Source organism: Sinocyclocheilus rhinocerous, unplaced genomic scaffold (genome assembly GCF_001515625.1).
Source record: "Sinocyclocheilus rhinocerous isolate Xijiao unplaced genomic scaffold, SAMN03320098_v1.1 scaffold556, whole genome shotgun sequence".
Classification (NCBI taxonomy): Eukaryota; Metazoa; Chordata; class Actinopteri; order Cypriniformes; family Cyprinidae; genus Sinocyclocheilus; species Sinocyclocheilus rhinocerous.
In genome coordinates this window covers 1,026,142-1,039,150 of record NW_015631074.1, presented here as the reverse complement: position 1 = coordinate 1,039,150, position 13,009 = coordinate 1,026,142, and the positions used below count along the sequence as shown (strand labels likewise).

General features: G+C 37.8%; 1 protein-coding gene across 1 annotated transcript in view; it reads right to left on the bottom strand.

Moving 5' to 3' along the window:
* LOC107741550 (serine/threonine-protein kinase Nek7-like) overlaps positions 1 to 13,009 on the bottom strand; it is a 93,088-nt gene that overhangs the window by 53,719 nt on the left and 26,360 nt on the right. Inside the window, exons 2-3 of the mRNA XM_016554309.1 lie at positions 8,904 to 8,983; positions 786 to 923 (exon numbers count right to left, since the gene is read on the bottom strand). Coding sequence (XP_016409795.1) covers positions 786 to 923; positions 8,904 to 8,957 — 192 coding nt within the window. The 5' untranslated portion in view covers positions 8,958 to 8,983. The remainder of the gene's footprint in view (positions 1 to 785; positions 924 to 8,903; positions 8,984 to 13,009) is intronic.

Sequence of the window (13,009 nt, the reverse complement as noted above, 5' to 3'; positions counted from 1 at the left end):
TGTTAATCAAGATACAAAATACAACAAGCTTCCATCCAAACATGAATCTCTCAAAGTGGCTTTTGGACGGTTCAGATTTATGCTTCAGTGTAAAAAAAAAAGAAAAGAAAATTATATTTATTTTGTTAATTACACAGACTTAAAATTGTTAATATAGCAACTGAATATTTACAATATATTTACTTTCAATAACTCTGTTAATTAAAAATGCTTAAACAACATTATTAAATTGTGATATTAAGTGTATGCAATTAAAATTATTACAAGTCAATACTCTGTAAATATTTTATCACGATATTAACATTTAATAATATAAACATAAACAACATTTAAAAACCCGGCATTTTCAAGCCATTTCAGAGCAAATACACTGGCCAAAATATCAAGAAATATTGTAAAATGTTCAAAAATAATATATATATTGAGTTTTTATTTTTATTTTTTCAAGTTTCAGTAATTTTGTTGGTTTTGTCATTTTTAATAGTTTTTTTAATGCCTATGTACTTTTTATTAATTTATTAATACATTTTTATTTTAGTTGCTTTGACAAGTATACATATATACACACACACATATGTATATATATATATATATATATATATATATATATACACACACACACACTTTACTTTATATGTATATATACTTTATTTTGATTTCAGTTTATTTTATTTCAAGTGACAAAATGTTTACACCAGACTTTACCGACATAAAACATACACTAAAAATATAATTGCAGAGATACTGTAAAATGTACTTATTTCACGAATAAAGACACTTCTTACCTGCACTTTTTTCAAAGCTACCGGTGTATGGTCTAGCATGTATGTAGCTCGACAAACCTCGCTGAACTGTCCCCTTCCGATCTTCTTTATAATGTGAAAATTGGCTAAATTGTTATAGCCCATATCCTGTTGGATTTTCTGAAAATGAAGAACAAAAGAACATTTCAAGAAAGCGAAATGCACATCACACAGCTTTCGTTTTATGCTTTTCCGTTCGTCTTAAACTTAAAAAGACAAAACAAACATGTCTCCACAGATCGGCCATTGCCAGCCGAACTCCATGATTGTGTTTGTTTATACGCCAAGAGAAGGAAGAAAACTCTGGAGGGCATCTGGGATAGGTGTTATTAGGGCGATATGTCAGGGCAAGAGAGTGTGGGAACGAATCAACATTAACCATCCACTTTGAATCCAAAGCGCAATATGAAACTTTGCCGTATACTGTCTGGACGAATCAGGCGAGTGGTGACATCCCTACTTCTGAAGTGACTTATGCTGGACCAGTTAGTGACAAACCGCCCCGAGTGATTTTCCCAAGAATCCATGCAGCGCCTTGACACTTGCGCTCTAAAATTAAAAATCTAAACAAAACCCGGAATTAGCCCCTCGGAGATGGCGTGAGCAAATAAATAAATTAATTAACACTTTGACCTTTAGAGGCTTTTCAAGTGTAAACTTTAATCCCGCAAACGTTCTGGCAACTGGAGGTGACAGATAGTGGAACGCAATGTCATGTCGTGGAGAACTACCCGAGGAAATTACATTGTGAAGATGCGAAAGGGATGGGAAGGATGACAAAATCGTATTCTTGTAAACACGCTAAATCTCTTTTATTTATAGTCATGGAATGCATTTTAATATTATGGTTCCATATTAAGATTAAGCTTCGCTCAACTCCCCGAAACGTTCATCCATTAGGATATTCAGTCGTAGCAACAAACGACTTTCTTTCTGTCATTCTTACAATACCAGAATACTTGGACGATCTGTCAGATCCATCAACATTATTGTGTAAAACTCTCTGATATATATAACGGGTTGAACTGAAAGAAATGAGTTGCAGGAAGCACTGCAACTTTACTAGACGCCAGAGGGGTGGATGTAGATCAAGGGGCGACCAATTTAAGAATTTCATTGTTTTCTAACTTGACAGCTTTAAGGGAAAAAAAAGGTGTGAGCCAAAGAATTGCCCCATCCAATTAACACACTGAGGTAGCTTGTTTTTCCATGTGACAACACGCTCTCAACCCCTTCTTCCAGGGACACATCTGGTGCAGCAGAAGCAGCACTCTCTTTCTGCCACCGCAGCGAAGAGAGAAAGCTGGATCTGACTAAATTTAACAATATCAAGCTAATATCCAAGACACCAGGTTTCTCGGCAACGTGTAGTTATTTTGTGTCAAATCCAGAGAGGCTTATGAAAAAATTGTTATATGAACACAATAGTAAGTTGGAAAATTCATGTTTTTCATGGTTATACAAACCAAGAAAAAATTAAAATAAAACACAGGGTAGCCTAGGGGGGTCAATGACAAATGTATTCATTCATTAACAACAGTGTTGTTATCGTTTACTAAAGCTAAAACTATTAAAATAGTTTGTTAATTAAAGTCTAAAATAAAATATAAATATTAGATTAAAAACATTCATAACGAAAATGAGAAATGTTGCTTTGGCAACTAATTAAAATTACTAAAACTGAAAAAAATAAAAAATAAATAATAATAATGACAAAATCAAATAACAAAAGTCACTGAAACAAACTAAAATTAAAACTGAAAATATAAAATATACGCTAACTTAAAATATTAAAATAGTATAAATAATGGTAAAATAACACTGATTAAAGTATTAAAATTACTTACTTTTAATGACGACAAAAAATACAAATATATATTTATATAATATAATCAACAAGTACTACACTTTCGTCAGCCAAATAAAAACCATGTGGAGCAGGAAAACCAAACAGGAAATTACATCATAGAGGACCCAGCGGACGTCATGTGGTGCAATTAATGATACATATTATATGAACTAATTAATTCACAGTTAATAATACGTAACATTTGTGTAAAAAAAAAACTTTTACCTTAGAAAATATATTTATACTTTCTTATATTTACATTATTCTTAAGTTACACCAAGTGATTTAGAGACATGAAATTTAAACTTTTGAAAATAACCATTTTCAAAACCATATGATACCCACATATGGCACATGTGCTTTAAACTGGATTTTTAAAAGATTTTCCCTTTGTTTATTGCGAACACACTTATTTGTCATGGACCCATAGAAGATACATATGTATGGTGTTGATTTGGTCAGCAGCGGAAGGTCCGCAGAGGGCCAAGGCATTGCTTTCACTCCCCGCATGGTCGCTTGACAAATGTTAGCATGAGCCTCTAAAGCGGCATGACAAGCGCATGCTGAGAGCAAAGTCGAGCTAATGTGTTCTGGCATGCGGCTTGCTAATCACACATTTACATATGCAATGACCTACATTTGCATGTCAGCTCGCGCACTGTCCGGCCTGATTAACGACGGGCACCTCCCAGCGTCGGGGAGGCCGGCATAGCGGCGGGAGGAGGCCAGAGGGTGGCGGCTTTTTTGGCAGCCGAAGGGATGCACTGCCAGCCAGGATTAGGCCTGACGCGGCCCGAGCTCCAGACACTTCATTAGAGGTAATCTGTTTAGCAGTGGGCAGTGTATGTAAACTTCACAGGCCATTTGCGGCACCTTTCTGCCCCCTGGCCTCGCCTTCAAAGGGCAGCAGGGGCGCCCTGACTGACAGCTTGTCTCATCCGTGGCTTTGCGCTGTCACACAATTTAGAGCACTGAGCTGACACGAGATGAACCGCAGCAGCCGAGGATCTCCACGACCGCCGGGGTCACTCGACAGAGGCGTGACGCGGTTTGTACAGATTGCAGCTTGCAGGAGGGGCGGGAGCTCAAAGGGCTCGTTGCCGCTCTGCATGAAGTGGAGAAAACAAAAATAACGCATAGAGGTGGGAGGAAAGGGGCCAAGAACGGCTTGAATTGGGATGCTGAACAACTTTCACGGTAAGCTTTTCATTAAGATTAGGGGTGCGCCGATAAATCGATTCTGCGATTTTCTGAATGCATCACGATTCTCACTCGAATCGATTCTGAGCTTAGTTTTTAACAGCAGATGGCACTCTAGGCTAGATTTTAACCGCACACTTAATGCTCACGAAGAAGAGCGCTTGTGTGTTCGACTGAGTCATGTAAGTGGTTAAATGTACTTGCACCTCAGCTTTTATGACGCAAGATTCATGTAAACGCAACCCAATGTGAACACTTGTAATTCGATTCAACCTTTTCGAAATTTAAGAACGGCTGTTTCTAAAGCACGCAGTGCCATCTGCTGTTAAAAATCAAGCTCAGAATTGATTCCAGAGAGAATCGCGAATAATTTGGAAAATTGCAGAATCGATCAATGAATCGATTTATCGTCGCACCCCTAATTAAGTTGCGGTCAGTAAAAATATTAGGGGCAAAAAGTCTGTCTGTTGTCAATAGCGTAGTAATGCAAGATGGAAAGCTCACATAGAAGTTACTTTCAAACCAAGCTGCTTTCTGTTGGTCAGTATGGCAATTTGTGTGACCAACTTGAAAATGAGCGAAATCTGCATAGGGAACTTTTTCTCCCAGAATGACTTGATTTTGCCCACAAAATATTACGAAGCAATGGTAATGTGCCCACGACAAAATGGATCATTGCTGCTCTGTGGCAAGTGGAGAAAACAAAAATAACACACGGAGGTGGGAGGAAAGGGGTCGAGAACGGCTGGAATTGGGATACCGAACAACTTTCACAAAAATATTTTTATTAAAGGGGTCCTATTATGCTCTTTTACAAAGTCTTGATTTTGTTTTGGGGGTGTACTAGAACAGGCTCTCATACTAGGTTGTTCGAAAAACACATTATTTTTCACATATTTTACATTATTACAACACCTCTCTCCCCAGTCTGGCATGAACGGCTCGAATAGTTCCTGTATCAAATGATGGCCCGCCTTCTGAAATTTGAAATGTGTTGTGATTGGTTAGCTGGGCCAGTGTGTTTTGTGATTGGCAGCACTCGGCGCCTGGTCGGGAAATGTCATGCCCCTTACCATAGCCTCCTGCGAGCTTCAGTGTAAATATTGCGTCAAAATCAAATCAATTTGAGCGCGATTTAAACCCGGATGATTGTAACCACTCTAAGTTCGTCTGCCTTGGGAAAGCTAGCGTGTCTCCGACATAGTGATAACACTCGTTGCCTTCTCTAGTGCAGCTCAACCAGGTCTCGTCCCATTCGTCTGTATTTGTGATATCACAAATCCCGGAAAATGTGCGTTGTAGTCCAAACGAGTCGTTCGTTGCAGTTTTTGAAAAGTGATTTCTGTTAAATAAAATATCTCCTTTTGAAGTGGACTTTGAACTTTGTGACTTTGCAGATCTTTTTTATGCTCAAACAGCAACATTACAGACTAACTAAAATTGAAAAAGTGAAAAAGCATAATAGGACCCCTTTAAGATTCGATCACATTAGTGAAAATTTGGGGGGCAAAAAGTCTGCTGTCTGTTGTCAATAGCGTAGTAATGCAAGAAGCAAAGCTCACATAGAAGTTACTTTCAAACCAAGACACTTTCTGTTGGTCAGTATGGCAATTTGTGTGACCAACTTGAAAATGAGCGGAAATATGAGGGAAAAAAAAATGATGCACAGAGGTAGGAAAGAAGGGGCCAAGAATGTCTTGAATTGGGATGCGGAACAATTTTTGCGCAAAGCTTTGATGCGGTCACATTAGCGAACAATAATAAAGTACAGCTCATGCAAAAGTCACTTGTGTAGCAAGCAACTTTCATTAGATCAACGCGGAAAATTCACGTGACCAACAACAACAAAAAAAAACTGCAAAGGGAACATTTTCGCCCTCTCACAAACTCCCAATCACATTGATTCCTACTGGAATGACTGGATTCCCCCCACTGTGAAATTTCGACAAAACGATAAAAGTGACCACACCTTTAAGCCCGAAGTATACTTATATTTTGCATCGCGTACAGCTAAATTAACAGCCTTTCAAAGAATACTCTGAGTGAACAAGCGCTCAAAACGTGCTATTTCTCTCCAGAAGTCATGATCGAAAAAGATGTCTCTGTACTCAATCTAGAGTTGCACATATATCTTTACCCCTTTACATAAGAGCTTGTCAACACGAGCAACTAGTATTGTTGCTTCTCCGGTACTTTGTCATTGTTGTTCCATCTCATTTTCTTTTACGAATGTGAAACGACAGGCCTGTGCATTGCTGCCACCTTGTGGACAAACTAACTAGTGCAAAAAAAAAATCTCAAAGTGCATGTGCGAACTGAGCATTTGCTGAGAATGTCAAAAAAGGCTAAAGGGCAAAAAAAGATTGTCCGTGCAGATTTTGTTAGAAAAATCTAACTGAGCACATACAGTAAATGTATGTACTATGCTGATGTACATGTAAAAAAAAAAAAAGAAGTATACTTTTGGGCTTTAGACTTGAACTGTCGCTTTGGTTAAATAAAAAAAAAGGTCAGAGGGGACGGAAGATGCAGCAGAGCATGCTGGGGAAATGACTCAAAGGGACAACACATCACAGGAGCAACAGCAAAGGATGGAGGGTTGGCCACTGGTGACACAAGTGTAAAAAGAGAAATGCAGACGTGCAGCCGCATGACAGGGGATGCGAGATAGGAGGAGGAGGAGAATGACGGAGGACGGGGCAGCAGCAGTGTGGAGACTAGGTGTGAGCTGACAGCACAACACTGCCAGAGGCTGCCAAGGAAAGGACAACCGAAGCACGGAAGAGGTGGTAGAGTAGCAAGACGGCACTTGGTGGTGGTGGTGTTGGTTGGTGGGTGCTGGAGGGGGGATCTTCATGGTGGGGGGAACAAGGCAGGAGATCCTGTTCACATCCTTTTCATCAACGTCTCTCTCCAGGCCCGGCCCATGCAATATTTATACCTCCTTCTCCCCGCTCCTCTTCAATCTGCTCCAGTATTTAAAGCCCTTGCTTTAAAAGGGGATTTTGCTTCGTCGAAAAATCCACCGTGACGATTAAAATCGGATCTGAAGATCTCACCCTCCCACTCGCTCGGAGAGCAAATGCACCATCAAATATGCACGCCTTACCGACTCATCCGGCATCTCCTATGCATATCCATCAAACCTTGGGGACTTTAAGATATGATATCGGCATATGTGTGATTACATACACAATTCAGCATTTTTTTGGTTGCTTCTTTTTTCTTTCAAGGGAATACAAGTCTATGTTGGATGCTTGTTGAGAGTCTTGTAAAAGTCATTCTCTTAAGCCGTCACGGTGTAATCCATTGCCAGACTTACCTTGAGTGTTGCGTTCAAACTAATGTCAAATGTCTCTCATGGTTTATTGATGACAGCGGGCATTTAGTTTTCACCGCCTAGCTGTATTCGACAACTATCAAATTTAGCACAACAAGACATTCAATGTCTTCAATGTCTCACGGAAGGTCAAACGATATTGGATTTTGCCTAATAACTAAGGTTAAAAAAGCCACATTCCGATTTATCGGCTAATACCTTTTAATAAAATGAGTACATGTAAACATTTCAAGAGACTATGTGAGCCCAGAATGTATAAAATCCCAGAAGCAGTTTATTGTGTAATCAAAAATCCCATAAATAATTGGCAACCAAACCAGTTCATGGTATCTGGAATTTCATAATATATCGGACTCCTGTAGTCTCTATGCTTGGGTTGTTCTATCCCATTTAAAATATTTAAACATATTCAACATACCAATTTTAAAAACTACTGGATTTTATATTTTTCCCCACATCAGTTATCGGTATCTGCAAAATTCAACATATAAGACATTTGACGTTTAAATGACATTTTGAATGCGATGCTCAACGTAAGTCTAGCAATGCATTACTTCATGACAGGTTAAGGATTACACTTATTTTCTTGGGGGGGAAAGCAACAAAAATTAAAAGTCAAAACTAAGTGTGCTTGATTCAAGCTTTTTTACTTTTGTCAAAACAAAGAATAAAATTCTTAGAATCTGAATTGTGTATGATTCTTATTCAGAAACTAAAAATTAATAAATAAAAAAAACAGAAAAAGAATTTTAGTTTATGATGTAACTTGTGATTACGTTAATGGTTCTTGAACAGTTCTTGAAAGAGTTCTCTCTTCCAATGAAAAAATAAATTAAGATTTCATGCATTTAGCAAGACCTTTAACAATAACAAGGCTTATTTATTATAAAAATTAAATCAAATCAAATTTTCAAGATGAAAAATGCAAAGTACATGTCAAGCAAAGTTTCAATTTAAAAAACTGTGTTCTTCTATAATAAAAACATCCACAGTAAGAAAAAAAATAGTGGTCAATAATGACTTATTTACACATACAAGAAAGATGCTGCCCATGTAAAATAAAAAAAATAAAAAATGTATTGTATTTGATAAATAAATTAAGATACCAAAGTTTGGTATTTGATGTTCAAAAAGCTTGTATCGGCAATGATTACTCAGTAAAAAACATTCAACCTCTAATTTGAACACAACTCATGACCTACCACAAGACGACTTACAATAATTGAGTCGGATGATTGGAGGGAATTAGTCTGGAGGGTGTGAAAAGGAAGTACGACAAAAGAGAGATTAAGAGAGTGAACGAGGAAGAGAGAGAGCAAAAGACTGCTAAAAGCAGCAGATTTCCAACACCTCTGTCTCTGGCACTGGAAACACATGATGGCTCCTGTGTGCAGGAAACGCTGCTTGTGCAGAGAGCAGAATCTCATTATCACCTCTCACCCGGCACAGCGGAGAGACAGCCGGAGCAGACCGCCGCCTGTCTCTCTGCGGGTGGATTGACAGACACGGGGAGATTTGACGGGGGCAGATGTGGATGTAGAAGAGGGCGACAGGCTCGTGTTACATGCTGCTAAGCAAGCAGGTGGTGAGTCAGGATGGTAGACGCCAAAAAAAACCTCAAGTGGCTTTATAGAACGCCTATATAACGAGATTACAAAGAAGGTTTGGCTAGACTGTGTGTGTTTGTTTATATTTGAGAAAGCACACAAACCTGTGGCTGAAACACTGGCACCGGTGGCTGCTGGCCTTGTGATTGGGCGTCCATCGTGACAGCAGCAGTCCCTTAGACCCCTGCGAAACAAACAAACAAACAAACAAAATAAGATGCATTGACCATTCCCGGCACGGCCACAGGAGCAAACCTCCTTCCTTGTAATAATCTCCAGTGAATGTAGACGTGTGAATCTGGTAATAGAATTAGGGTCTGGAGCAGCGCTCCTGACAATCACACGCTGCTGTGGAAACAGTCGGCGCGTCACCTCGCCCGAGGAACCCGATCCGCTGAGAACACGACACCCATTGTGTTAATGAGACCTGTCAAAGAGCCACGGCACTGGAGACCCTTCAAATTGAATAGTAAAACTCAATTGTTAAAACTTGTAGCCCATTCGTCGAGCACCAAAGCAAATTATTGGGGAAAAAAAAAAAAATTGGATGTGTGTAACCAAATATAGTGTGGTCAGAATACTAAAGACACACAATTAAAGTTAAAAAACGAAATGTACTACAGCAGGTACAGTACCAGTTCCACCACCAAAACTCAACATTATAATCAGCTATATGATCTCAAAATTAGTCAGTTAGTGATATACTGAGATATCTGCCCATATTTGGCCATTAAGAAATGTTTGATAGGGCTGTACAATTTGGACCAAAAAATGATTTGAAATGCACTATAATTAGTTACCTGAAATGATTTTTTTACTCAAGCTGAAATTCAAGATTTAATTTAGCCAAAATCCAAAGATGAAGTTTCAGTAATTAAATTTATGTATCTGGGTAATTAAACTCCATGCTGTTCAGGGTATCGTGTTCTAGTGAAGTTCTTCAACAATGAACTGCTTCTCATTATTTCAGCTGAACAAATTTTACATACTCATTTTGACTGAAGGTTAGCCATTGAATTCCATAATATTTTTGTCCATACTATGGAAGTTAATGGCTATCATCTACTGTTTGGTTACCAACATTATTCAAAATATCTTCTTTTGTGTTCAGCAGAAGAAAGAAACTCGTATAGGCTTGGAACAACTTAAGAGTAGGTAAATGATGACAGAATTTTTATTTTTGTGTGAATCATTTCTCTAAATGTTATTCTGGCAAATATTTTGAAGAACGAAGTCAGGTTATAAATGAAGAATGAAGCCAGGTTTTGTAAAATACTTAAGTGCTCAAACTTAAACTTTGTGCTTTTTAAAAGAATCAACTCATACCTCTTTCAGCGACCAAAAAGTAAACCCAGTGCTTTTTGCATTCATATTGTACCTGCACTTAAAAGTGGACTCACTTCTGTTTTTGAAACAAAAATAAGAATTAGCTAATAATAAAACAAAATGAATAAATGCATTTAAAAACACACATATTTTAATTTAATTTAATTTTACATTTTTCACTTTTATATTTTATGTTAAAACCCCTTTTCAAACTGAAAGAAGAGCTTCAGTTTCAGTGAGTAGTTGGCAACACTTTTAATATGCTTCTCACTAAAAATCTGGTAAAAAGAAAAAACTGCAAATCTCTGTCTGCTAAAATGGAATGTGAACGTTTCCGATGCACATTATAAGCGAACAACTGTATGGACTTTAAGTGATCCAAACCTAGTGCGCATTTTGAGATTAACTGCAACCCTAATCATTGGCATCTGCAAATATCTGTTTGCACACAGTTAACGAAGTTAGCTAATTAACAACAAGCGGTCATTTCATCTAGTACCAGAAACAACATACAACAACCTTGTCAATGAAAAACTGACATTTTGTTTTCAAAGATTTTTGGCGCTATAAGTATTGCGTAAAATGTGTTACTTCACATTTAGAATAAATTCCAATTTAATCCCGAAAATGTGCACATCTTATTCAGTATCATTAAATGATATATCCGTCATCCTGCTCTCTAGATATCGGTTTTTGGCTATTAAATTAAAGAAAAAAAATGTCACTTAACCACAAATGTCAACCCAAAGATTCCTTCATTACTTTTACACACACACAAAACCTTCAATAACAGCCACCCATAAAGCACCTAGTATCAGTTGAGTCTGGTGCTCCTGGAAAGCCTACAGAGACATTAATGTGGGCACAATAAAGCGTACGCGCACGTAAGAAACAGCGAAGATGTGTTGTCTTTGCAGAGCCGACGATGAGAAGGAATAAATTAGGCCTGAGCTTTCGTCGGTGACAGAGAGCAAATACAAAAGACGGCTGCACACTTTCCTTTACATCAAGCCAGGAGATGGGCCTGTGCGTGCCGCAGCCATCAAAATTTTTAATGATTGCTCAGTTGTCACTTCACTGCGGCACGCAGCTCGGGTGAGCTTGCCGTGTCCTCACTGTACTGAAGGAATATGAGCGAGGGTTAAAAAAAAAAAAAAAGAAACACTCTTTTCATAGAAAGGCCATTTACATGTCGCTCACTGCAGTGAACGTCCGTCTCTGCGCGTTGTCAGGGCTGAGTGGATCGAGGAGCTCGAGCCAATTAAAATACCTCATGCCGGTGAACGGAGAAACGGAGCTGAAGCTGTCACCATGGCAAAATAATATCAGCCTGGTTTGTTGAAGGTTAATAACACTAATTAAGCACCAACCCTACGTCTGAGATTTGAGTGGCAGTGCGAGCAAGACAGGGTTTGTTGCCACCGAAGATTTGTTTTTGTTTGCCATTTTTTCAGTTTAGCTAAATTTGTCTCCACATTAAGGATTGTGGAAACTGCTTGCGTGACGCATTTTCTCTGGGGAAGAACTAGTCGTTAAAGCCACAAATTTAAACAGCCTCTCTACAAGTATGTAATTAGTATTGAAAGAGTAAGTTTTTAAATTAATAAAAACACCCGAGCTCCCAAAAAGCATACTTAGGAAACCCACTTTTTGTTCTTTCTTTACGAAACTTCAAAATGCGATTGAGGTGAATGATTCTCGGCACTAGGGCTGTGCGATTTGGGGGAAAATATCAAATTGCGATTTTTTTTGACAGATATTGCGTTTGCGATTTGATTTGCGATTTTAAATTTGCAAAGTCAAGCTTCAGCTCAATATTGTCAATAATGTGCAGCACAGTATGGGTATCATTACCCTGCTGAAAAAAACAATAGAAACCATCACAGAAATTCTTATAGTTTCCATTAAACCATTACAAAATTCCTTTTTGTTTTGGGCATTATTCCAAAATGAATTACTGTTGTTCTATTGGTTGCCATCTGCCAGATTACAGCCCACCAATAGAATCCATCAAATAGACACCACATTATAGGTTACATTAAAACCAATACAATTCCCATTATAACCCTGAAACCCATTACATTTGTTATTGTGTTTTGGGAGGGGTTCTATTGTTTTTTTTTTTCAGCAGGCAAGATTATAATGGTATAACTGCAGTGCTGATTGGGGAGAACGGAGGTGCGCTCACTCTTGCCCAGGGCAAGTAAGACTGCAACTCAAGGCTGGCAGTCATGCATATGCTCTGGAACAGAGTAATATCGCGTCCACATCGCAGGCTTTGCGATTAGGAAATCGCAACGTCTCAAATCGCGATTTCGATTAATCGCACAGCCCTACTGGGCACTAAATAGCAGTTTGAGACAGCAGTCAATGGACGCTGCTGTTGGCAATGTACAATGCTGCTGTCGTCTCACTATTATGATTAAAAAACAAACAATTTTACGCAATTACGTGAATCAAAATGGCAAATCAAATTTCAAACACGCTTTGAATGTGAAATGTTGTTTGTAATGTAATGTGCTATTTCAAAGCAAACAATAAAATAACTGTATAATAAAATGTAAAAAAACAAAAAAAAACTATACACTTTAATGCTGTGATGCCAAAATCAATTTCAGAATTTAGAATAGAGTTTTGCATTAATATTAGTATTTAATATTTATATTTTTTCATGAATAATGATTTTAATAGTTTCTTATTCATTTTAAAACATTACAATTTTCTTTCCCTCTCTTTCTCTGTCTCTATGAAACAAAATAATTGTATAAAACAAAATAAAAAAAACTAATGCTGTAATGCCAAAATGTACTTGTAGAAATTAATACAATAGAATTTAGTGTTTTAATTTTAATTATATATATATATATATATATATATTTCAGAG